Source organism: Coptis chinensis, chromosome 4, assembly GCF_015680905.1.
Source record: "Coptis chinensis isolate HL-2020 chromosome 4, ASM1568090v1, whole genome shotgun sequence".
Lineage (NCBI taxonomy): Eukaryota > Viridiplantae > Streptophyta > Magnoliopsida > Ranunculales > Ranunculaceae > Coptis > Coptis chinensis.
In genome coordinates, this window is record NC_141459.1 from 4,780,502 (window position 1) to 4,806,218 (window position 25,717).

Below are 25,717 nucleotides of genomic sequence, written 5' to 3' on the forward strand. Positions count from 1 at the left end.
AACAACAACTTACAAATGTGGAAGATCTTGAAAATGTCATTGTAACTCATTTTATTTGCTTTTCGAAAGTTAAATTCATCAACAATGAGGTCTAATCTTTTTTTTGGTAGCTTAAATTCATCTCCAAAACTAAAAATCCAAAGCTCATTAAGAAAAAATTTAGTGAATTAAAGAGAAGAGTGAAAAAGACCGTATGAACAAAGAGTCCAAGAAGGAAGAAATTTGCAATATATATATAGAGAGAGAGCACTCATTCAGTTGGGATTATGTAGCTTTGAAACCTAAGAGATTGGAGATTGCTAGGTTTTGTTTTTTTTTTTTGTTTTTTTTTTTTTTTTTTTTTTTTTTTTGCTAGGTTTTGTTGATTTCCTTTACCTGAAGCCCCGCGTTCATGTTCATCCTTCAAAGCTGAGTATGCCTTCTCTAGCTCCACATTAGTCCAAGTTTAGAGCATTGTAAGCGTCATTTGCTTCTTGAGCGACCTCCTTACACCGTTTTGCATAGTTCGTAACCGTCCCGAGCTCCGCCTTCATTTGAGCAAGTTCATTATCCACAATGACTTTATCCAAACAAGTGTCCTGGTACCTCGACTTCAGTTCATCAAACTCTTTCTTCTCGGCTGCTTGAACGAGTTGGACGTTCTTTAGCTCTTCCCTCAGCCTGTCAACAACAACCTTCTCCGACTCAGCAATTTGGGCAATCTCTTTAAGCTTGCGATACCCACTAATCAGCTGCACCAAATTACAAGATTCAAACGAAATTCACACGAATCAATTACAAGAAACAAGGCAAAATCCCAACACTACTTACCAAGCATTGAGACAGATCCATCAACCTCAGATTTTCCTTCAAGCTCTTGCCATCAAGATCACTCCGGTCACCATCCAGAGCAATACTCTCAAGCAGGCAACTTGCCACAGGAGCTGACTTATAGCTACAGTCAGAACGCTGGACAGTTCGCTTCACACCTTGGTCATCAACGTACACCAGGTTGTGGTCCAGAACGTCCTGGCCCATCACACTCTTCCCAGTCGTCTTACTTGGAACTCTTGCCTTCACTGCCGGGGTACGGGCACCAGAGACACCAGGTTGGCCTTGACTGGCCTTAAAAGACTCTAAGTCCAGGCCACTCAAGTCAGGCGCAGCCCTGGACCTAGCAGCAGACGCAGGACACCCCCCAGATCGCTCAGACCCAAGAGCAAATCGCCCACCCTCCGTCCTGGCACTTTTTCCAGGCCTCCCATCAGAAGGACCAGCCTTCCTCTTCAGATGGAGTCACGTGCCATGACGACAATATCGTCCATCACAAGCGGAGAACCCTCCCTTTGGTGCCTCGCAGAGTCCCTCGGAACGACCTCTGCACTCCCTCCAGTAACGAGGGGCGCAGGTCGCCTAACCCCACCAGTTCCACTCCCTGAACCGCCAGCGTCACCCCCGTTCTTCCCTGGGCCAGCACGATCCCGACGACAATCTTCACGAGTAAGCAGGTCACTTGGTTCCCTCTCCATTTCAACCTCAGCTTCGGAGCTCAACAAGATAGCAGATCTTGCCCTTCTCTTCTGTTGCCTCCTCTTCGACCTAATACCTTGACCACCACGTTCCGTGAAGTAGTTCGCTACAAGCGTCAGTATCTCCCTCTTCTCAAATCATCTAAGCCGTGCAAATCTCTCAATCTCACCACGGAATCCTCGGTTTGTTATTACAACGTCTGCAAGACAAACAAACCAAATATCATAACCACCAACAAAATAATTTTCATAATCAACACAAGTACAAACACTAGTACATACATACCATCAAAATTACAACTCCTACATCGCAAACTACTTCCAGCCACACAGTATTTCCCCCTGAACAACAACGGTCTTTGCTCCCAAGACTCGTTGCTAACTCCATCCAAAACAGACGACTTACCTGTCATGGTCTGTAAACTAAAATTATTCGACCTAGATCGCTTCACAGCGAAGTGCTCGAGCGCATCATCTAGTCCGATTTCATACTCCCCTGACTCGTTCAACATATCAAAAATCCCTAAACAACCTCCAGTTGTTTCCAACGAACTGACAGGGAGCCTTACCACTGTAGTTCAACACGTCATAAGTCAATTTCGGAACAGCAAACGCAATCTCGCCTCAATTGCCCCACACATACAACCCATATTTATCAGTAAAAAACTACTGCTAAACACGTTATCTACATTACCCGGTCGTGTATCTCCAGGTCGGGAATGTTAATGTCAAATCTTGACCTAATATCTGCAAAATTCGTGATTGCACTCCTATTTACAACCCTAGGTAGTAAGCTACTGGAAGAAGAATCGTCCTCTACATCGTTGCTACACGAAATAGCAACAACAGATCGACTCAGAAACCTCTTCCTCAACCATATCCTCAGACCCTAGAGATCTCTCTGCAATTTCATCAGAACGTGTATCATCAGAATCAGACATCTTTTATCCTAAAAAGATTACAACCCTAAAACGAAAACGCTATCTACGAAAGCAAGAGAAGCAAAAATAGCGAGAGAACTAACCTGGATGCTCAACTTCTCTAAAATGTGAAGGAAAGGTAAACGCTTCAGTTCCTAAAAATGTCTTATACAAGCCGCCCGTTCAGTTTCCAACACAAGCCATCATTACACCAAAACCTACAGCGACATGTCTTCTTATGTGTTGTTTTTTCAAGTACGTGTTATTTTCATCACCCACCCTAAACCGAAGCGGTTGCTATTCACATTCAAAAAATGCTCACAGCCTCACACCCTCACATGTGCAATGCACGTGCCACCATTTCTCTCTTAGCAGATCGTTATCCCAGCTATAGCGACCTATTGAGATGGGGCTGTGTGAGGGAGTAATATTCATATCCAATGAATATCAAACACGTGTCCAACACAATAGAGTTAACAACCAACCTTATATCCTCGTCCTTAGAGCTCGCTTCATAGTGACTCAACTCGGGCAAGCGACCTATGCAACTTGCGCACAAAGCAATGTCACTACCAACCAATCTCATGTACTCGTCCTGCTAGATCGCTTCTGAGTGACTCAAGTATAGTGGACAATCTCGCCCAAAAGCTATCTCCTCAATACTCACTCTCCCCATCCCACAACGGCTCGTAATGCATGTCATTATGATTGCCATCAAGACCGATGCTTCAGGTACGCATCACAGTAAATGCCCTTAACTCGCCATCATGGCTCGCAAGATCTGACCTGACGCGGGAGAGCAAGAGGCGCGGGCACCTTGCCTATATAATGAGGATGAGGAACTACGCTTGACCTGATTCAAGTCTCCCCCAGCAGAGAAAACTTAATACGTAGGCAGTTTATCCAAACAAACTCGGTCAAACCCCATCAATCAACCCATCTCCCCCAAATTATATTGCCTACACCAGTAAGGTTAAGCCAAACTTAACCTTTACAAAAGTTATTTAGAAAAATCCGTGCATTAACTTGGTGATGAACTCTGTAAAAGCTTTAGCTTGGATGGTTGGGTAACTCAATTTCGGAATGGGCAAGATTTGGAACCAAATGACCGAGTGATCTCTCAGTGTGTTTGTGTTAATCATTCTTTGATATGTATGATTAAATTGCTTTGTAGTATATTGACGAGTATTTTTTTGTGAAATTCACATATTGACGAGTCCTCAATAAATGAATTTTTTCCCCTGTTTTATTCGTCTGATGAAAAGAAGTATCCTACGATTCCAAATTTTCTGTATAAAGTTGTTACTGCTTACTATTTACCACTAATGATAAAGAAGGTTGCACTGCTGAATGATTCTCTCAAATGATTGTGTAGTTTGAGACTGATGGACTGGGGCAGAAAATAGAGACTATATGTTTCCTGACAGGGGTGGATCAGAGCATGCTTTTAGTATGCTTCCTGACACTAGCAATAACTTGTTACAATTCTTACCAAAACAACAAACAAAATTCTAAAACATTAGTCTATTTTCATGTCCTAAAAACTGTGTCTGAGACTTGGATCAAGCTGCTAGTGTCAAGACTAGTTCTCATGGATCAAATAACTCCTGACTGAAGGAATCCTTCTCAACCCTAGCAGAATAATATTCATCTGGAGCTCCACTACATGGCTACATGTATCTGACATATAATTGATTACTTATTCTTACACAAAAGCAAATTAAGAGAACTTCACATTTGCTGCATGAAAATGTATGATACACTAATGCCTCATTGTAATGTTGCCTTAAAGTCCAAAATTCTCAATGGCAAAACTGTCTCTTAACTCAGAATTGGTAAACTGCAATCATTCTCACTTGGACAAAACCAGAGAGACAAACCAACAATCACAACATGTAAACAGATACAACCACACAAAGATGCATTTCCACAAAACAATTCTGAAGAGTTCAAACTGCATAGTATTCATATATATTGAACCATTACATGTCTTTCTATAACCCAATACCAGATGTATGAGTCTCATCAGTCACGTATTGACACACAGCACATTTATTCATTACACTCAATACTACTACTACTACTACTAGTCCTATTAATAAGCCAACAACAAACTGAAACAGAGAACTAACAACAACACCACCCAAACAAACAATAAGCCTACTACAACAAATCCTTATTACGATTTGGGGCACAGGAGCAACACGGCAACCTTTCCCTTTATCAGCAGCACAAGAATCCATAACTCCAACTTGTTTAGCCTTGAAGATAGCAAGATCACCAATTGCAGCAGGGGAATCAAAAGAAGTAGCTCTATTGCTTCCAAACTCAACAGCAGCTGGATGAAGATGTGGAAATGGCAAGAAAATACTGTGGACTGCAATCTTGAGATTGTAAACCACATCAACCATTTTAATCCTGACATAATTGATCCTCATCATCTGACCAACACCACCATTTCCAGCTGTGGTAACCATCAAACTTTGACCAGGATCAAGAGTTGGTAAAGTAGTCCCAGTTGGTAACCTCATTAATTCAGAGCTCAACATCATCTTATTAGGAACAATATGGAAACGGAAGTTACTCAAATAAGCATGGCCACCAGAGAAGATGGATGCATCATCCAAAGCAAAAACAGTCATATTTTGAAGATTTACTATTTCTGGATACTTGACTTTCAATGCTTGACATAAAACACTGAACCCATTGTTATGAAGACGAAGCATAGCATCTTTCAACATCAATCTCATTATAGCAGGAGAAGTGTTTTGAGGATTATTCGATGACTGTGATGAAGAAGAAATGGTACTAGTAGTTCGATTGTTTTGTGTTGGAGGAGGAAACGAGAGTGAATTCATCCGTTCGATGTTACATGAAAACGGAGACAGAGGAGAAATGAATCCTTCCAAACGGTGAACAACAATCAAACCATTGTTGAAGAAATCAGGATGTGTTATTTCAACACCACCAATATAAACAATCGTACTAGTATCATTATTTGATGAACTAGAAGAATCATGATTATTATTATTATTATTATTAGAAGAAGAAGCAGTAGTAACAGTAATACATCTACCAGTACTCATAGTTTCAAGTTTAGTACCAAAAGCAAGCTTGTTCAAGTAATCATAAGAGAATATTCCCGGAACTATGTGCTCACGAAGGATCTGAGGTACAGAACATGAGCTACTTACTGAACCGGAACCGATACATGACCGAATCGAATCATCTGTTGGTGCGAATACTGTTGAAGGACCATTCCATGTATAGTAAGCGGAATCTGATAGTGATGGAACTGCTACTGCTAGTTCTTGAAAACCTAGCGTTGTTAATATCGACTCCAAATGAGCCATTGGTGCTTCCACTTCTTGATTGTTACTGTTACCATTCGATGAAGAAGAAGGTGGCTCGGCTGGTGGTGGTGAGAATGTACTAGTAGCTGATGATGAATCATCGATATTCTCCAAGAAATCTGATGGTGGTGATGATGATGAAGAAGAAGAAGAAGAAGAAGGAGGAATCATCGATGGTTGTTGTTGTTGATGATGAAGATGAAGATTCATCAGAAGAAATAATGGTGAGTAAAGTGAGAATGGTGATGAGATGAAGAAGCAACCTCCTTATCACCATTGTTGAGTTTGTTGAATTCAGAGAAGAGTGTTTGAAAAAGAGAAGAAATGAGGAGATGGCTAGTGAGTGAAGGGAGGTATTTATAGATGAGTGACCAGGCGTCAGGTGTGTTATGTGTGACTGTGGTTTCAGTTGTGGTGAGATATTGACCTTGGTTAGGTTATATTTTGTGACTGATTTGCCCCTGTAGAAGTTTCTGGATATTTGTTTTAGTAGGTGAGATTTTTTTACTGATGAGGGGTATTTGTAGTAGAAAAAGTTTTGGTTAAATGTGTGGTTGAAATGAAAAAATGGGGAGTGACGTCAAGAGTGGAGAGAGAATTGAGTTTGTTAGAGAATTAGTTATGATTTATTACTGATGAATACCCCTTCTAGATGAAAATTTAAATTTCCTTTTGTACATTGGGTTTTCAAATGTGGGGTGTGGTTTGTGGAGAGGGAAATGAGATGAAGGAAAAAAAGTGAGGTGTGATTTGTGAGAGTTTTTATGGGTGAGTGGCTGAGTGAGAGTGATGCTGCGGTTTGATAGTTTGTTAGACTGTAAGAGAAGGTGCCTAGAACTCTGGTAGTAGTGTTTTGGCAGTCACTGAGGCGTCACTAGTTTATTTACTGAAATACTCTTGTTGAGTTATCACATTTACAAACACCATAGTCATTGTGTGTGAGTGTATGTTTTTTTTTTTTTGTTAACGATTTGTATGTTATGTATGTTATGGTTTGCGAGTACCTTTGGGGCCATCTTAGCGTGTATGGTATGGTCATGTGGGCTGTACATTTTCTTACATTTCCCCCTCCCCCTTCAAAAAGTACCACAAGTTAAGTCTAATTTGCTAATGGCACAATAAATCCATCTCAATCTTTAATATATAGAAAAAACCTTCGAATGAATTCAAAAGTGGACCACATTTTGGTTATTTAAGTTTATTATTAATTTTTTAATTTTTTTGCAAAATAATAATCCATCTCAATTTAAAAAAAAAAAATTAAAAAAAAGTTTTGGCCCCAGTAGTGTAGATAATTTGGTGTACTCTAGCAAGGGCAGTAAGATAATTACACATTTATTAACTCAAATCGTTTTAGATCCAAGCCCATGCCCAATATACTCAAATATAATTCGGACTGCCACATGATTTAGGCCCAATATCTCAACACATAAGCACAAGCCATTTGCAAAAACACTTACCATAGTGGCTATACAAATTACAAAATGCCTGGGGAGCCATCCATCACGTACCCTTCAAGGACTTATCCCACCACCACAAGCTGCAACATATATGTTTTCAAAGGCTTCATTCATGCACTCGTTTAAAAGTTGGGAATCGATAAAATTCTTTTCCATTGTTGCCACCAGTCTCAGTTGTCCAGTGCATGACAGGATAGTGAAAATAAGATTCTGCAACCATAAAACGATTCCAAGCAAATGAAGTTCAAAAAATTTCAATAGTTCACGTACAGTCCCAAACTTTGATATACAAGTAACTGAAAATTGTTCTCTAGCGCGCATTCGATGTACCTGAGGTACCCCTGGCACAATGAAGTAGCAAGAACCAACTTGATGACCTGCAATAGCAATTTTCTCTTTGGGACCAATCAAACTTGTGACTGAGGCTGTTGTATTTCTAAAATTTGTGTGGGATAATTTAGAAATACCCTGCATCGGACAACTTGCCTCTTAGTGTACTTGAGAACTAAATTGGATATATAGTTGTATAACTACAGTCAATATTTTAAAAAAAATGGGAAAAATGAATTGAATCTCTCACCTTTGGTCCTCTAATGTATATCAATGCGCTAATTATAGGCTTTATGAGATATGTAAACATCGAATTCTTGTTTCTTTCCATGGCTTCCTTTGCCTTGATAACAAAATATAGGGGATCAACTTCTTCTCCACCACTCACAGAAGGTATTGGTGCGTGCAAAAAAGCCACATGGTTGCCCCAAATCTTTGCCTCAAACATTTCAGCAATGCTCTTATACCCTCTTACCATTCTTGTGTTGAACATTACCAGTAAGTTCATGTGTTTGCCACTACAAATGTCGCCTGTCCTCACCATGTACAAGTGAATAAGGTAGTATATTATACCATGGACCACATCATTTATAGTCTGGTTGTTTGATACATAAAAATCAGTACAACAACAACTACAACAACTTAGAAATGTAAATATTTTGCCAAGGGAACTTACCCCTCCAACCTTTGATTTCACCTCTTTGAGACGTTCCATAGATAGTGAGACAGACGAGATAGTAATGGGCTCAAATTCCACACCAAGCGCTCCTGATCTAACTACAGTTGTACTATCTTCCCAAAACGAAGCCTTTAACCCACTAAAAGTGAGATCAGAAACAGTATTAATGCATCTGGAAACATAACTCCACAAGCTTTTCTCCCCTCCAGTTACTCTCATTGACATACTAGGCAAAGTAAGGGGAAGAGAAGGGTCATCAGCCCTTTTAAATACACTAAACATTACATACAACAGCGAGTATCCATCTCCAAGTGCATGGCCAACCTTGAACACCATTGACCCAGCACCATTCTTATTTGGATACTTAACTAGATGAATTTCCCACGATGGTTTATTGGAAGACAGTCGCTCGCCTGCTAGCTTTGTTACATATTCTGTTAATTTTTCGTCGTATTCCATGGTAGATAAACCCGTCGAAAACGTAGGAACTATAATATGATCTTCAACTCTAACTTCAACCTTCTTCCACCTAGGCGCACCTTTTTCATCGATATGGATGATTGAAGAAAAAAGTCTATTGAGAGGTAAAATTACGTTGCTAATTATGTCAGCTGTTTCAAACTCCGTTAATACTGTCTCAAGCTCAAAAACGCACAGTACGCTTAGTGATAATACTGAATTGCTGAGATATTGTGATGTTGGACTCATAGGTAATAAAGTTTCTTCTTCTTCTTCTACCTGTAGTTTTTGTTTTTGTTTCGGCTGGTTGAAGACCATTGACACTTCTTCCATCTCTTGCTCTTGATTCAATCAACTGTATAAAATTTTCTCACCACTTTTTATATCATATATATTTATCAAACACGCATGCTGCATGTGGCGTTTATTAAACAGTATTGTAGGGGAAGAATCAAAGTTTCGCAACCATCAATTCTGGCAAGAAACTTGCAATTTTCTGTTGAGCATGACTTCATTTTTGCATGTCATATTATTTATAGCTTTTGCTTAGCATAATTTAGGCCGATTACTGACTTCATTTTTGCGTGTCATAGTATTTGGAGTTTTTGCTTAACATTATATTTAGGCGATTAGGAGTCCCTCACCCCCTGTAGAAGTTCATAAATGTGGGATAATATGTAGATATAAAATGCCAGATCAACTTATTAGTGTCAATTGTTTTGACATGGTACACCGCAGACAGATGACCTTCGAAATCAATGTTCACAATTGATTTGCTGAACTCAATACTTAACGCCCCAAAACTATCTAAATGTTGTCTTGCAACACCTACATATTATCCACAACAACTGATGGGGCTGAGCTTTGTACTTGCACCACATAACCATCTAGACATTATCTTGCAGCACCTATATCATCAGAGAGGCTTATTTTGCAGTGAAATCTTAACACGAGCTAGCACAAACAAGAACAGAACTTTAACAACATATACGTCAATCAATAGTTCAAGTAATTTTGCATGATACCAGATAAAAAACAAGGGCCCATGGAACACCTTTTGAGAATACAAATGATAACACATAACCCCGAGCATTTAGAATATAAATCTGCTCATTTTCTCAGCGAGTCATTGGTCATTTACATGTGCAAATGAAGCAGTTAAACATTAGTTATCTTCCAGCAAACTGCTTTGTCACAAGTTCAGACTGGAATTGTCAGGCCCCTCTTTGCCATCCCATCTAGAACATCATTCAGTGCTTGACAAAGTCCGACAATCTGCATGGGTTCACGTCAAAATAATAGAATTGGTTATTGTCAACAATTGATCAAAGAATCTTTAAAGATGATTAAAGGGCAACAAAGTCATTGCTTTGAAGCGACATTACACTAAAAAGTAACACATTCAATCTCCCACGTTTGGGCTTCAGCATCTACGTCCAACTCTATAGGGAGTGCAATGGTACATGAGAACTTGAGAAGAAATGCTGAATCAACTAATTTATAGTTTAGTTGGCGAAGTATATGTGACATGGGCCACATTCCCATGGTCAACCCAAATGGTCGAACTTGTAAGTTCCCAAATGAAAATAGCCTATGATGATGCCAGACTCACGGCAATTAAAACAACCTAAACACCAAAAAAAAAAAACCCAAATGTTGTGTGGGATTATGTGTACATTGGTACATTGGTACAAACCCAAAGTAGTCACCCCTCAAACTTGAAATTCTATCAAATGTGGCGTTTGAAAACATAAACTAAGTTGCTTTTATGTAGACATCATAAAAAGATTATTTGAAACTAAGCATTTTTTAATTTTCAAGATCTGAAGCTATGTTTTTGGTATCAGTTACCCCAGTAACTACACATGGACACATGGTAATAATTAGCACATGCAAATCTATGACATGTAATCCTCTCTAGTCAGAAGTCAATCTTTAAATTGGATTTCTTAAGAAAATGAGGGCAAGATTGCCCATGCTAACATTAAGCGTAACCAACATGTACCTATCTACCCTTTTCAATAAACTGCCCATCTTTGAACTAGAAAATAGCACTTCAACAACAAAAGAATGTGTGACAAATGTGTTATAAGCAATGACTACACCTTTAAAATTAGTCTGTCCTTCGACACTTCACCTTCAAGTCTATAAACATCAACACATCAATTTAAGGGAGAAGACACTGGATCTATTATGAGACCTTGCTCATTTAATCATTTCAAACGTGCTAGAATTAGATTCTGACCACTCAGATGAGGTGACTGATGTAATTAAGATAATCTCTTAATACTTTCTTCTTCTTCTTTTTTATAACCAATTAATCTCTTAACATATTCCAGCAAAAAGAGGCATTGAATAAGAACATCAAACAATAAAATACTCCTTGCCTATCACTGGTATGTAGAATATGCACGTATTATGTCCTTGAAATCTAAGTTAAGTATTGATGTTAAATTAAATCCAGCTTCAAGTCAGGTAAAGAAGTTACCCAAAACAGCCAAGAAGAATTACCTGTTCATCCCATTGTTGGAGCTCCTCAGTGTCATCCTCAAAATGTATGAAAGCTTCTACCTAAAATAAGAAATTTCAACACTCATTCACACTTCCATAGTAGTCTTACGAATAGTAATAACTGTACAGAACTGGTTCCTACAATTTTTTATGCAGTCAAAGGACTTCCAAAGTTAGTCCTGTTAGATGGGATTGAAGAGATCAGCAAGTCCACTTGCAAAGGGAAAAATTATCACATAAATGAGTATTTTGTGTAACTATTCCTTACACCAGATTGGTTGGTCCATGGGCATGGAAGCAAGTTACCAGAAAACACTCGTCGAATACTCGAGTTTTCTAAAATCAATAAATAGTGACAGTGGTGCTTTTGGCTACAATCATCAACAGTTACCTGATCAATTGAACCCCTCATTCTATCCTCATATATCATTCTCGAAGCTATCTTCTCAGCCTGCAATTAAATAAAAATTGAGTTCATCTTAAACAGCAATACTTTTATAGCATCCAAATAACAGAGAGGGGCTATAGCAGTAGTGATAGAAAAGAAGCACACTTGTCTAGCGATATATACACTAAAGGCAACTATGTGATAGAAAATAAGAATGCAAGCTCGAACCCCGCCAGCATCAAAGAGTTATTGATCTCATTTAAAAACAGGTTTACCAATAAAAAAAAAATGAACCCCGCCGCACCAATGAGTTACTGATCTCGTTTAAAAACAGGCTTACCAATCAAAAAAAAAAAAAAATGCAAGCAGCCCCAAGAAGTAAGTAGTTAATCAAATAAAATTTAGAAAATAAAAAACCCCTGTATCCCCTCTCGTCCAAAGACACGCTCAGGTATGGGATGCTAAATAAGATTAGGAGAGTGAAATTAGTCAAAATATGATACAAGGCCGCTTACAAATTGAGATTGAAGAACCTGGAAGTAAGGGGAAATGCCGAGGATAGAAAAAAAAATATAATTAGTGTTGGATCCACTTAAGTGGTGTGATGCCATTGACATCTAGAGATCAAACTAGGGGAAAGGGTGTCAGATTTTTGTCGTTAGTGGATATCATATGGTAGTCAAACTCATTTAGAGTCTACGCCTCTACGGATATTATAATTAAGCTCAAAGACATTTGGAAATTCCAAGCCCACAGTCCAGCCTACTTGTAGCCCATTGTAGATCTCACTGTACGTACAGAAAGGATTTGAATCTAGATATTGTTTTTTCTGATGTTTTGACAAGATCCAAAACCTAGAGCTCTAAGAGGAAGTTCTTCTTTTCATGACAAACAAAAAATATACATATAACTGTTGAGATATAAGTATAATCCCATATTGGGAATTGCCTTCCATAATAGTACGTAAGTTCCAAGGGCGCTTCACTCGTTGCCAATTTGATTTTGAGTTGGATGCTCCAAATTTAAGATGGTATTATGGCAAGAACTTCAGTTTTACCAGATTACCCCTTTTACCCTAAATCTCCCAAAAGTTACACCTCGAGAATTTAAAGTCGTGCATAATAGTATACAAGTTCATGATGCCACTCCACTTTTTGCCAACTGGTTTTGAATTAGATGCTCAAATTTTAAGAATGAGGAAGAGAAAAAGACAACTAACAAATACCACAAAGGGAGGGAATAGCGTACAGCTGGAAGAAAGACATAACACCCAGGTTGGCACCACTTGGGACAAAAGTTTCGAAGACAAATCCTTTTTTTCGAATTAAACAAGAACCACCACACCCAAAATGAATGTGTGCTAGACTGGAGCACCCAATTCATAGAAATTGCTGCATTACGAACAATCCAATAAATAACAAAGAGTCGCGAAAGGGAGAACGAGTCATAAATATTTTGAAATGGGGATTGTATATACTTTGCATAGAGCCATGAGTCTCCACTACTTATACCAAATAGAATCGGAGTAGGCATGTAAGGTGTTGTACATGTCAAGGGCTACTTAGGGGAACCTGCTGGTGATATTCCACGCAAGCCTAGCTAATCTGTGTCTATATCAATGTTTGCAGTTATGTTAGATGGAGCAAGCTCGATGAGTGCCTTATGCTACGTTAGTCACTTTGTCAATATTTTTAGAAACCACATACGCTTATGTAACCCTGATGTCTGCAATTATCGGTATCTACAAAGTGTAGCTGCAGTAACTTAGGGTAGAAACCAGCATTTAAACTTGTGTCTGAAAATGAAACTCAAATGTGCCCAAACATATTACATGCAACTTCACTAGAAAAGACTGAACCTATTATAAAAGAACTGAGAAACTTTGGATATGTGTACCTTTTCAGGAGCTATACCCAGTAAAGTGCCTAGTTCCTCAAAGCTGCACCAAGGATCAGTGTACAAGAATTATCAAAAATATTAGAGAAGGACGTGTCACTTTCGTGGATATAAGTAAAACAGCTAAAATATCAAAAGTTGAATCTCTGACCTTATGTTTGTGTAAAGTTTACTTGCACTCAGAAGATTATGCTCAATCATGGCACGATCCAGTACAGTAAATTTATCTGGCAAAAGTGCTTTCTGTTGGAAACAGAAGCACAGCAAATGAGAATTCATGTTCAGTGATAGGAATTTGGTACACATGGGCTTAAGAAAGTTTTTTACAAGAGACCTAGACCTACAACCACGAAAAAATCCTGTTTGAACCAAACAATCCAATCCTACGACAATACAACTAAGCCTGCTCAAAAGTCCCCAAAACCAGACCTAAAACTTTCCTCTGTAAGAGAAAGCCGACATTGATAGCTAATAATCCCCTGCAGACATAACAACAAAAGCCAGTCCAAGAAAGACCCAAATCCCAATCCCTCAGTGACTCAGAAGGGTGGGCCTCAAAACCTCAACCAACCCAACAAACTATTTGAAAAAAAAGTGATAAACTTTTATAACCTGGTGGGCTTTCAATTCTTCAGCAAATGCATCAATCTCTGGTTTTCTCAAAATTCTCTCAAGATACACCTGAAAAATATTACACAAAGATAATGTACTAAGAAAGAAAACCAATTGTATCAAGTAAAGTAGAAGAGCAATGTCAGAAAAAAGAAAATACAAGATAAAAGAACCATAAAATAACAGAAAATGAGAATGGCGTATACCTTCTGCAAGATGGGATAAATTTTCAATTTTGAGCACCGTTCATCCTAGATATAGAAAACAAGACTTCAGCAACATGAAAGATAAAAATATAGACAAGTACCATTTAATGTAACTGTACATAGCAAAGTATTATATGAAAAGAGAGGATAAGAAATGTGATGTCTGTGTGTATAACCAAAACATATTTGCCTTCCATAAAAATCCCAAATCACCAAATAGCTTCACCAAACAAAGCGTATCTTTGGGATGGTAAAATTCTTATCAGAAAGCTTCAAGTTCTAAAGTAGTTATAAGGTACGATCGGATTTTTTTGAGTATAATTGGAATAAGAATAGCTGTAAACATAACCATAAGCAGTATGGAGCAGTTGACACAATGGAAGAATTCTAAGAGGTTGTGAGTGGCTGAAACTGGAGCGTAGCATCAATTCTCATTCTTTTGCTTCCGCAATGTGCGAACCATTTTTTTTTTTTTTTTTTGATTGATAAAACTCAATTGCATTAATATGTCAAATAATTATAGTAGGTTACAACATGGGTTCGTAGCGAGAAACTACAAGATGACCTACCTATACCCGCAATGTGCTAATAATATGAACAGGTAAGTATGGAGTAACCTCAAAATTGTAATTCAGAATTTTTAAAATGTCATACGGGCCGTCATTCAGCATTTAAACTGACAGAACAAGATTCACAAAAATAAACAACAACAACAACAACAACAACAACAACAACAACAACAATAATAATAATAATGTGGGAATTCTTACGGGTTCATTACTTATTCTTTTTTACTTTCTTTATCAACTTTGGATGACAAAATACACAGAGGCCGGAGGTGACATAAGTAACTAAATCAGATGACATCAAGAAGTAATATAACATGACTGGGTAAAAGGAGCTCCAAAAAAGGTTTAGAAAGGCACCTTATACAAAGTAGCAAGAACTCGAGAGCGTTGGGGACCAGCAGCAGCCAAAATTGTGCATGTCACTGCAGCAGTCAGAGCTTGCTCCAGTGCATCCTCATCAATTAACCTGAGTTAGAGTTAACAAAAGAACACAACATTTTTTACTGTTGTAAACAAATAATCAAAATCTCAACAAGGTATCAATCAGATATCACGTACTCTTCTCCAATTTGTCGCTGCTCAATTTGGGAAATGTCATAATAGCGCAGTGCAGCTTCCAAGAACTTCCTTTTCAAATCCAATATCCTTGCATAACAAACCTACAAAAGACATACAATACAATTAAAGTAAGTTACCCTCATTTTCCCAACCCCAAATATGATACCCAAGTACTGCATGCACCTTGTACTGTAGATTCAATACTTCATGTTGGCTACCGCTGACCAAGAATGAGGCTTTGTTAATAAACGCTTCTGCATTCACAGCATCATCATCCTGCCATGTCAAGCAAGTAGAACAATTTAATGTAGGCAATAAAACATACACCAGATTTATGTAGAATGGGCTCATCTTAAAGATCAACCAGAGTTCAGTCTACAAAAGATGCCATAATGTATAGACAACCATAGTTATAAATGAAAGGCATGAGTCAGCGACACATGTGCCACACATATGTAGGCAGATATAAAGTACCTCAAGATAAAGGCGAGCAATTTGGACGCATTTAGAGAGCTTGTATGCCTCATCCATCATTCTGAAAGAGATGAAGTAGAAGATTAAAAAGTTGAAGAGTGCTGCATATATTGATAAAAGTATTAGCAGAACTCAAAAGTACAACAAAAGAAGAAGCTTTTGTGCCTTACCTGATTCCAGAGTCCAGATCAATTCCACTGAGCATCTGAGCTGCTCTTGACCACTGCTCCTCTGACTCATACAATTCAGCAAGCTTCTCTCTGATAATCAAAACCTTCATATAACGAAAAAATTAAAAGTGACAATCAGTAAGGAAATTGTCACAACTAAAATGCTAATTGTATTTGCAAGTGAAAAAGCAATTATATTGATGTAGCAGTTAAAGCTATTACATCTTTACCATAAATCAATTAATAATGTTCACTTCAATTTGTCCCCAACACCCAAAAAGGTAATTAAAGAACCAAAAAAACAGAGATGGCGTAAGGGAGTGGCACATAGATGGCGTCATTCGCATGTTGGATACTCTTGCACAGGGTTAACCCATTTGGTGGAAGAGGATAAATGGGTATGGAAGCTGTCTAGCAACGGTAATTTCAGTTCTCGATCCTATTACAATCTTCTGGCCAGCAGCATTCCTTACCCACCCCAACCTATAACTCCAAAGCTTTTATCAATGGCGTGGCGCAGTGGTGTACCTCCTAAAGTGCAGTTCTTCCTTTGGTGTTTACTACAAGGATAAATTCTGACAACGGATCAACTGCGCGCAAGGGGTAAGGGTACGGAAGCGTGTGCTATGCACTCAAGTTGATGAAACTGCAGACCACCTTATGTTACACTGCAGTTTCAGTGAAGGTGTGTGGCAAAAAATTCTACAACTAGTGGGCATTCATATCAACCAGGCTATCTGCCCTCATTCAGTAGTCTCTTGCCGTCAATAGCTGGTTGTCGCCAAATACTACGGCCTATGGGAAATGCATTTGGCCTTTAGTTCCTTATGCCACGTGGTGGTCTATTTGGAAAACAAGGAACAGCGCCATCTTTAACAACAAGACAGCATCTATTGAAACCACAAGTCGTAACATTAAAGCGGACTTGTGGCTTTGGACATCGATGCTTTCGGAGAGAAGGGTCTACTGCTTTGGGAACTTGATGTTAAAGTGGGGATCTGTTATTTCAGGTGTAACTTAGCTATGATTTTTCACTTTTATGTTTCTTTTTTTGTTCGGCACCTCCTTGTATTGGTGAGTCTCCTACTCACTTTTTTCTTACTTTCTTCTCATATGAATAAGATGCCAATTTATCAAAAAGAAAGAACCAAACAAACAAATACGGAACAAAAGAACCCAAAAGCTACAAGCTATAGCAAAAGACTCAATATCTAAAATGCTACAAAATAAAAACTACCAAGACCTAAAAGGAACCAAAGCCCACCCAATATACAAACAAGTAAACAACCCGAACTCCAATATTTAAACAGATGAGTCCCCTTCATCTTGCTGTCATCCTCCTTTAACCACAAGACATTCCATTTGACCATTTTTGTATGTACATAGGAATCATTCATGTTCTAACTGGGAAGTGTTTTGTCAGGTATAGTAGAAGTTGGAGGCATGTCCCCTATGGGACGATAATCCTTGCTTTTTTCCTGTATGGTTCAGTCAACAGTATTCAATACTAAAATGTCATACATAGGTTACTTCAGAAACCGCACACGTTACCTTAATCAGCTAAAACTACATGATCAAAACGAAACACCTGGCTTCCTTCTCAGTGTATCGAAAATGATGTTCCACCAATGCAAACAATCTACTACATTATTCTATACAATAACAATGTAACTAAACAACGGTGTCTAGCAAAAAACCTGTTCCTCAAAGGAAACAACACGAGGTTGAATCTGAACAAGTGCGTAATGAGCAATCTCCTTTTGAGCTTCTGGTTCCAACGTCCCTAAATCTTGAGAAAATGACTGTAACAGTTGTCGCGAAACCACCAAGGGCACGTCATCTGATACCACTGTAATAACAATAATAATAAACATCATTCACATAATATATAGTAAATAATGAGTAATGAAAAGAAAAAAAATTTACTGTGGTCAATAAATTTCTTGGCTTGAGTGACGTCATTAGAAGCGAGAACAGTTGTGAGTATCTGTTTGTATTGTTCTATTTTTTGTCTTTGGTCTGTTATTGCCGATGCACTTGCTATTGCGCTCTCCATTTTATTTTTCAAAAACCCTAGATTATTATTTTTTGGAAATTTTCTTAAATTTCCCTCTCACTTCTGCACTACTGCAAATACTCTCGGCTAATTGTTTTCTTCTAGAAGCGCGGGTGGTCTTTTGGGCTTTGGTTTATGTTTGGGTTAGGACACTGGACAACCCAAACTGTAAGGTCCGTACTTCTTGGCCTACCACGTGTTAGTCACTTAATCGTGTTCTAACTTCTAAGAAATGGTTGCCGATTTGGTGGTGGTGCAATTGCCGAATTTTTCATGAAAACTTCGTGAAATTGTTGTTTTCAGTGGCTAGAGAAGTAGAGAATTGAACATTTCATTTAATTCGTAGTTTTGTTGAATTTGTAATATTTTATAAAAATTCCACAACCGTGTTGAGTGTTCGGGTTCAAAAAAGGTTGGGGGGAAAAGCTGCATTAGGCATGATCACGTGTCTATAGTTCATTCCGAATATATCTATTTTTAAATCATATCAAATAATTATGTCCAAATATAAGTGATAATTACTTCCAAGTTCATTATAAGTTTTATTTTGTTTGAAGCATTTGTGGATAGCCGAATAATGAATAAAATGTAAATATATATTTCAAATAAAATTTCTTATTGTCTTCTTTTTTCATTTATATCGGGATTTATCCTACCCGAAATTCGAACCCGATCCCGATGGGTACCCGAAATATAGGGTTAAAATAAGGTTTGGTCACACTTCTCAACAAAATACTCAACTCTGAACCCGACCCACTGAAAATCGGTTCGGGTTCGCATAACCCAATACCCATTCAAAACCCGGAAAAAAAAAATAATAATAAACAAAAAATCGGGTTCGGGCCAGGTCAGATACCCATTTGGACATCCCTAAGAGAAGGTATGGAATATATAGGGAGGGTTGGGGAGAAATAGGTGGATGACGAAAATATATGGTGGTGCGTCCATGGTTGGGTGTAAATTGGGGACAAAAGTTGGTGATGATAGGTGGAGAAAGTAGTGGACGACCAACTAAATATGGTGGAGGGTAAGGTGTAAACCGAGGGATGGAGAAGTTACATGGAGAATGTATCAAACATGGAGACATGTGGTTGATGCATCCATGCATGGTACATATATTTATTTGCCTTCAATCAACTTGGCTTTGCTTTTTTTTATTTTCAATCGATTTTTTTTGTTTTTTGTTTTGTTTGTTTGTTTTTTGTGTTTTTTTCCCTGCTGCTTCTTACTAATTAAACATTAACATAAGTATGAATTTGTTTTTATATTTTCAATTTGTATTTATAGTGAAACTTGGATCTATAAACAAAATAATATAATTCTAGACCAAATTCCACTTGGAACTGTATGTATGTAGTGTGACCTGGGAACCAACACCTTAACAAATGGGAAGTGTGCCATGAGATGGTAAGAAATTTAGAAACTTCTAAACATAACTTTTATTTTTAATTTTCATTAATTTGTTTCCATTTTTTCCATACCAAGTTTTGAGTTTAATCTCATTGGTACTTAAATGGGTGCACAAAAAAGTGAGAAACCCCTGTAGTAGACATATATATAAAACCTCCTATAAACTGAAAAGAAAACTCCTCAAAATTCCCAAATTCACAAGAATCTACTCTTGATTTGAGGGTAAAAATACTAAAGAAGGTTGTAAATATACTTTTTGAAACCGAATTTAAGGAATAAAAAACAAGACGGTGACGATGAAAAAGGAAAATTCTTCAATCAATATATTATAATGACCATGTTAAAATTTTATGCTCACTTTGTTAAATTTAACTAGTGATGACAAAATAAAAATGCATTGCTTACAATTTGCATTACCCGACTTGACTAAACACTTGTACTTACATGTTTTAATTGGGTAGACAAAGAACCTCACCAAGGCGGGGATTGGTGCACGGTATATCTTTCAATAATTTCAATATAAGTATGTAACAACATAATACTACTTCTACAGCATACCCGCCTTGACTATTTTTTTTTTTGACGCTCTATAATAGACTAACCACACACCTATATAAATTATTTTAGATAAAAGCGGGTTCGGAGCTCAATTGGCCATTCTATTCTTCACCGTGGTTACTAATAAGTGGATAAAATTGTTCCAACGATAGACCAAAAGGGAAAGACGTAGTAGACAAAGAGCTTCAAAAAAATACTCCGTGTCTTGATTGTGGGCCGTTTAGCTAAATCATGTGCATCCCGGTTGAAAACCATATTTATCCATCTAAATTAATTTTATTTATTTTTTTAAATAGTGGAGTTTCTCAAAATGGAGTTTCTAACAACTTGTTGTTTAGACCATATAACATTGAGCTACTTGATTTTGTTTTTGGACATATATAAATTAATTACAAATTGTTCCAAGGTGAAAATAGCACGTAAACCATATTTATCCATCTAAATTGATTTTATTTATTTTTTAAAATAGAGGAGTTTCTCAAAATGCATGTGAACAACATAAAATATTTATAATATGTGGGGCCCATAGTTGGAGAGGAAAAAAAAACAATTTATATATTTGTATATTTTTTAAATTATTTTATTATAGTGGGGTTTCCACATAAAAGATAAAAATAACAAAAAATAATAAAAAATAATGTGTGGACACTATTATACTTGGCCTACCATTTTTATCTTTAAGACTTAAACATTCAAATTAAATATTTACCATTATGCCATCAATTTTGGTTTTTTAAAGTCTTTTAAAATTATAATTAATTACTATTTTGCTCATGTGACGGACACAAATGTGAAACCAAAACACTATTCCTCCTACCCCATATTTTTCTATTATAGTAAGATATGACGGACACAAATGTGACACCAAAACACTATTCCTCCTACCCCATATTTTTCTAATATAGTAAGATATGGAGATGTTTTGTCTCCCTCGAAAAGAAATTTAGTTCCTTCAATCGTAATAGCCATTTGTACTGCCACTATCTCCGCTTCCTCAGTATAATTGTTAGCTTTAGTTACCCTTATTGCTACTCCAACTGTTTTGCCTTCTTTATTCCATGCAATAGCTCATACATACTCCGGCTCAACCTGTCATCCCCATTTCATTTGGTGGGAGCAGTCCCCTAGGATGAGATTCACATTTCCACACTCCATTATGCAAAAAATCTTTTCATGTTGTTTAATAAGTTTTGCACATATTTCTCAATGAGTTGTTGAATCCTTGTAGAAATAAGTGGTCCCACACTTGAGACAAGTCATAACACTTGATGAAGCCATCTAAAACAACATAGAAACAAAAATGTTGTTAGATAAAAAAAAATAATAGAGAGAATAACAGTATAATGTGAGAAATGGGTCACTATATATGCATACTAAACTTTGCCTACTAAAATAGGTTAGAATATGTTCGGTATTATGGATACAACGAAGATTCAAAAAAACATTGTTGATGATAGGCATCGATAGTAATCGATAGTCGTACTATTTTTTTATTTTTTTATGTATTAATTGATAATAGTATTTTAATTGAGTTAACTTTGGATTTGTAATCGTGCTTTTATAGTACTTTTTCTTAAGGTTTACTTTCATGGTTTTGTAAAATTTCACTGAATAGACAATGTTTTGGTTCATGATTATCACTTGGCAAGTTCATATAGTACATAACCTTTGGAAGGTTTCCACATGAATTGAATGAACTTGAAGACACGCAAAAGGTTGAGGGCAAAAATGTGACGTGACATATATTGCATACTTAAAGACAGATATAAGTTGGAATCCAAAATTGAAAACGATGGAAGGAAAGTGATTATTATTTGTTGCACAATGTGTGTATTGTTATGAATTTTCAGGTGTATAATGTATTTAGTTTGAAAATGAATTTGTTGACAGACGACTGTTTGTTGTCAATAAGATATCAACTGCTAATTGGTGGAGTAGCTGCTCGAAAATATTATTTAACTGCCCAAAAGTTGAACTTGACCAATAGAAAGGTGATGTTTGTGAACAAGTATGTCCACAAATTCGTTCTCATTTAGTTTTAACAATTACTATGCAATTATAAATTTTCATATAGAAATATAAGTTTTCATAGGTTCTACCACTATGTAAAAATTATATAAGTTAAACTATTATGTGTAATTAAAATAATTATGCTATGTTAGTTTGCAAACCTGCTTTTAGGTTCAAAAGTAGTTAACTACGTAAAATTAAGTTTATGAAAAATATATTGCTTAAAAGATTGACCAATTTGTGGGTTTTAATACCTTATACATTATTGTTATATCAACATCATAAGAAGTTGTTATTTAAGAAAACTTTTAGAATTATTAGAGTTCAAATCTTTAGGATTTAGTGCATAGTTCAATAATGAAATGAGAAAATAGGTGATTTTTTTTGTTAAAAGTGAAGGTGAATAATTTGCATTTATATACATTATAGGAAAAAGCCCAACAAATATAAATATATATATTGGAAGATCCATTGAATATCTGACCCGATGTAGTTTTTCGTTGGGACGAGTAAAGTTGTCCCATCCCATTGAAATATATCGCGTCGTCTGCCGTTGGTTATATTTTGGGGTTGTCTAAAAGCATTCCCAATGCAAACAACAACTTATTACCTCCATATATAACTATCTCCCCTCATAGCTACTTTGCTTGTGAAAAGCTACTAGGGGTTGCCCAATGCAGATGTGATTTTATTAAATTTCGGACGAAATGTTTCATTCCTTAACATTCTATATGAATGAATTTTTAGACCGAGATGAAATGAAACATCCCGTATGGTATTTTATAATTAGATGGAATGAAACATCCCGTCCCATAAGTATAATTTAACAGACTCGAAAATAGACAATATCACTTCATCTTCTCCACCTCTATTACGATTTTGTTGCAATTTATTCAATTAAACCTCGCACCTAATGCCTTCTCAACCTCTCAATAATTCCCCACCTGTCTCACCACATCAAGAGCGTAGTAAATAGTTTGAAAAAAAACAATAAAAAAAAGGCAAAATGATAGTCGTCAATGACTCGAAATGTGATGAGGAGGATGACAAAATTGAGCTTGACTTTAACTTTCCACCATGTTGTGAAGTCTACCAACACCCACCATTAACGTCAACATCCGTCCAACACGTAGCAAATAGAGTGACGACGTCTCAAATAAGTTTTGGATTTTTTTTTAATTATTATTATTTTTGTTAGTTTATTTCAAGTTTGTTGTTGTATAATTAGTTTATTTGTTGTGTTGTGTTAAAAAAATTTGAGTTGGAATTATATCGTGTTGAATAGTTTGTTGTATTGTGTGTAAAATGAATGTAGGCAATACACATATGGAAAATGTGTTGTGCACTTTCAAATGTTGTGTCGTGGTGGCGCTATTTGAGATCAAAGACGGACCCTAACTTTGTCACATTTACTAACATTATAGCTGTCACACCATTTGAAAATTGTTAGATTTAAATTTGGGACAAAATGATCAAACATTGTTGTTTGGGATAGTTGAGCGATGGTGACAATCTACCCACACATTCTATTTCCCATGGGGTGAGCTTGAGATTACCCATTTTGATTTCAGTAATGCTCATAGGCATCCCTATTGGTTATGGAGATGTCGTTTCATTTCGATGAAAATTTTGAGATTTTTACTAATGCAGTGAGTTTAATTTATTTGAAGGTTTTGATATTGTAGAAGATGATGAGTAAGACGTGTTATTTAGATTATCGGCTAAACACTTTAAGGGAGGAGGTATAAATATGAGTTGGTTTAATACTTGAACATGCTTAAAAGAAAATTCGGTGGGCTATCACATTGGCGTTGAGTCGATCGAATAATATGTACGTGTCTTCCTCTTTTACTTTGTTGTTGCGGTACTATTTGGAAACTCTTATAGTTTTTACGTATCGGGTGGATGATGGTCGTTGTCTTAGACGTAGAGAGGATGTGAGATTATGACTGGGGCCAATCAATCTTGACATACCTTTACCGTTGGCTAGACCTTGCAATTGAGACTAAAGTCGTTAAATGCAATTTGTGTGGCTTTGTTTGGACTGATATAGAAAACATTCCCAATGCACCATCACCAATTTATGATCTAAATTTGTCGGATGTAGAAGAAGAAGTAGGGAAAAATGAAAATGAAAGTGAACTAAATTAATTAATTATATGTTTTAATATGAGTTGTGTTTTATGTAATTCCAAAAGTGAACTATGAAGTTCCAAAGTGTGATGTATTTCATATGTATTTAACTATATTACAATGCATTTTAATTTAATTGGTAATTGTATTTCTATGAAACAAATAGGTTTGTTTAATTAAACACAGTGCATATATAGTTAATTAGTTATATATATATTAAAAAGAAAATACACAGTGCATTAATTAAAAAAATATACTAGATATTACATAAACTTAGTTAAAGCTAGAACCACTTCTAGCCCTTGCCCTATTCAGTACGTATTTTAGTATGTTGTTGCTCGATCCTAAAAGTGGTATCGAGACGAAGGATACTCATATCGATATCTAAAATCTTAGCTTCATATTGCATATTTTGAAGCCGATTTTTTTCTTCACTCGTCACCACAACTCTTATACTAGTTTGCAAGCTCTATTTCCATAAGTTCTATGAAATTTTGTGTTTCATTTTTGTCATTTGTAAAATTATCATCTAAACGTGTAAAGAAACCCTCCAACATACCAATTGATTTTTCTAGGTTCATCTTGGACTTGGTATTATTCGATCCAAAAGGACGCTCAATTTCTTTAGAACTCGCCGTTTCAATTCCATCAACATTTGGTGAATTAGAAGTTGAATCTTTACTATCACTTTTGCGACATTTTCATTTTGTGGGGTGACTTGACTTTGTTTCAAAAATGTTACTCCACTTTAGATTATTCTTAAGTATAACATAACAATAATCAAATGCAAAATATTGTTTTTCTTGTAGTTAGATGTTATCCTTGCCTCATACAACTAAAAAAAAAAAAAAAAATTAGATAAAGATAATAATAAACAAAATTTATAAATTGACAAATTGTAATTACCCGCTTTGTATTTTACCACTTACATTTCGAGCCTCCACTTTATTCATAATTGCAACAAACATGTTCATTATTTTTGAAATATACTTCCGTTTATCGAAAATTGAATTGGGAAACCTATTCGACTCATGCTCACGTGTTTCATTAAACTCGTTAGTTACATGATTCCAAAATCCTTTGGCATTTTGGAAAACACCAATAATAGAGTAAAACACCAATAATGGAGTCTTCACTGATTTTTATCCAAACAACACATATGGTTTGATCTTCAGGCATGCTAAAATGAAACAACTGTTGTCTATATTTAAAGTTTTAATTTTGAGTGGTATGACACTTGTTGTTGGATATTTGAGATGCTAGACACGCTGTTTTGGATATAAATTCAATTGATTTTGAAAAAAAAAGAGATGTTGATTATTCCGAAGTGTGAGTTGAAATGAAACAAGACAGGATATATATATCTGTAAAGTTTTAATTTTGACCGTTCTGACATTAAGACTGTTGTTGGATATAAACTAACCGTTATGACTCCGGACGAGACGTTTTATTCCGTC

General features: G+C 36.4%; 4 protein-coding genes across 4 annotated transcripts; all 4 read right to left on the reverse strand.

Moving 5' to 3' along the window:
• Positions 1-345: 345 nt before the first annotated feature.
• LOC147501368 (uncharacterized) lies at positions 346-1,802 on the reverse strand. Its single transcript, XM_086603791.1, has 2 exons — positions 811-1,802; positions 346-731 (listed from the first exon to the last, which is right to left on the reverse strand). Exons 1-2 carry the CDS (start codon positions 1,015-1,017, stop codon positions 435-437), a joined length of 504 nt encoding a protein of 167 aa, XP_086459917.1. The 5' UTR covers positions 1,018-1,802; the 3' UTR covers positions 346-434.
• Positions 1,803-4,369: 2,567 nt separating this feature from the next.
• On the reverse strand, positions 4,370-6,119 carry LOC147501369 (uncharacterized). Its single transcript, XM_086606412.1, has one exon. It carries the CDS (start codon positions 5,989-5,991, stop codon positions 4,423-4,425), a length of 1,569 nt encoding a protein of 522 aa, XP_086462538.1. The 5' UTR covers positions 5,992-6,119; the 3' UTR covers positions 4,370-4,422.
• Positions 6,120-7,279: 1,160 nt separating this feature from the next.
• On the reverse strand, positions 7,280-9,042 carry LOC147501370 (wax ester synthase/diacylglycerol acyltransferase 7-like). The gene is made up of 3 exons (XM_086604304.1): positions 8,248-9,042; positions 7,822-8,166; positions 7,280-7,709 (listed from the first exon to the last, which is right to left on the reverse strand). The coding sequence occupies exons 1-3, from the start codon at positions 9,040-9,042 to the stop codon at positions 7,296-7,298; spliced, it is 1,554 nt and encodes a 517-aa protein (XP_086460430.1). The 3' UTR covers positions 7,280-7,295.
• A 629-nt stretch (positions 9,043-9,671) lies between these two features.
• Positions 9,672-18,568, reverse strand: COP8 (Proteasome component (PCI) domain protein). The gene is made up of 14 exons (XM_086606413.1): positions 18,020-18,568; positions 17,791-17,942; positions 16,094-16,197; positions 15,924-15,984; positions 15,633-15,725; positions 15,450-15,550; positions 15,249-15,357; positions 14,323-14,367; positions 14,117-14,185; positions 13,656-13,747; positions 13,505-13,547; positions 11,612-11,671; positions 11,221-11,280; positions 9,672-9,984 (listed from the first exon to the last, which is right to left on the reverse strand). The coding sequence occupies exons 1-14, from the start codon at positions 18,147-18,149 to the stop codon at positions 9,910-9,912; spliced, it is 1,194 nt and encodes a 397-aa protein (XP_086462539.1). The 5' UTR covers positions 18,150-18,568; the 3' UTR covers positions 9,672-9,909.
• Between the last annotated feature and the right edge of the window lie 7,149 nt (positions 18,569-25,717).

Excerpts from the sequence above, each read along its gene's own strand:
- LOC147501368 (XM_086603791.1), bottom strand. The coding sequence starts at position 1,017 with ATGGGCCAGGACGTTCTGGACCACAACCTGGTGTACGTTGATGACCAA. Across the intron at positions 732-810 it reads TGGATCTGTCTCAATGCTTG|CTGATTAGTGGGTATCGCAA; the intron begins GTAAGTAGTGTT and ends AATTTGGTGCAG.
- LOC147501369 (XM_086606412.1), bottom strand. The coding sequence starts at position 5,991 with ATGAATCTTCATCTTCATCATCAACAACAACAACCATCGATGATTCCT.
- LOC147501370 (XM_086604304.1), bottom strand. The coding sequence starts at position 9,042 with ATGGAAGAAGTGTCAATGGTCTTCAACCAGCCGAAACAAAAACAAAAA. Across the intron at positions 8,167-8,247 it reads TGAAATCAAAGGTTGGAGGG|ACTATAAATGATGTGGTCCA; the intron begins GTAAGTTCCCTT and ends TCAAACAACCAG. Across the intron at positions 7,710-7,821 it reads TATACATTAGAGGACCAAAG|GGTATTTCTAAATTATCCCA; the intron begins GTGAGAGATTCA and ends TGTCCGATGCAG.
- COP8 (XM_086606413.1), bottom strand. The coding sequence starts at position 18,149 with ATGGAGAGCGCAATAGCAAGTGCATCGGCAATAACAGACCAAAGACAA. Across the intron at positions 15,358-15,449 it reads CAGCGACAAATTGGAGAAGA|GTTAATTGATGAGGATGCAC; the intron begins GTACGTGATATC and ends ACTCTAACTCAG. Across the intron at positions 14,368-15,248 it reads TTCTTGCTACTTTGTATAAG|GATGAACGGTGCTCAAAATT; the intron begins GTGCCTTTCTAA and ends TTCTATATCTAG.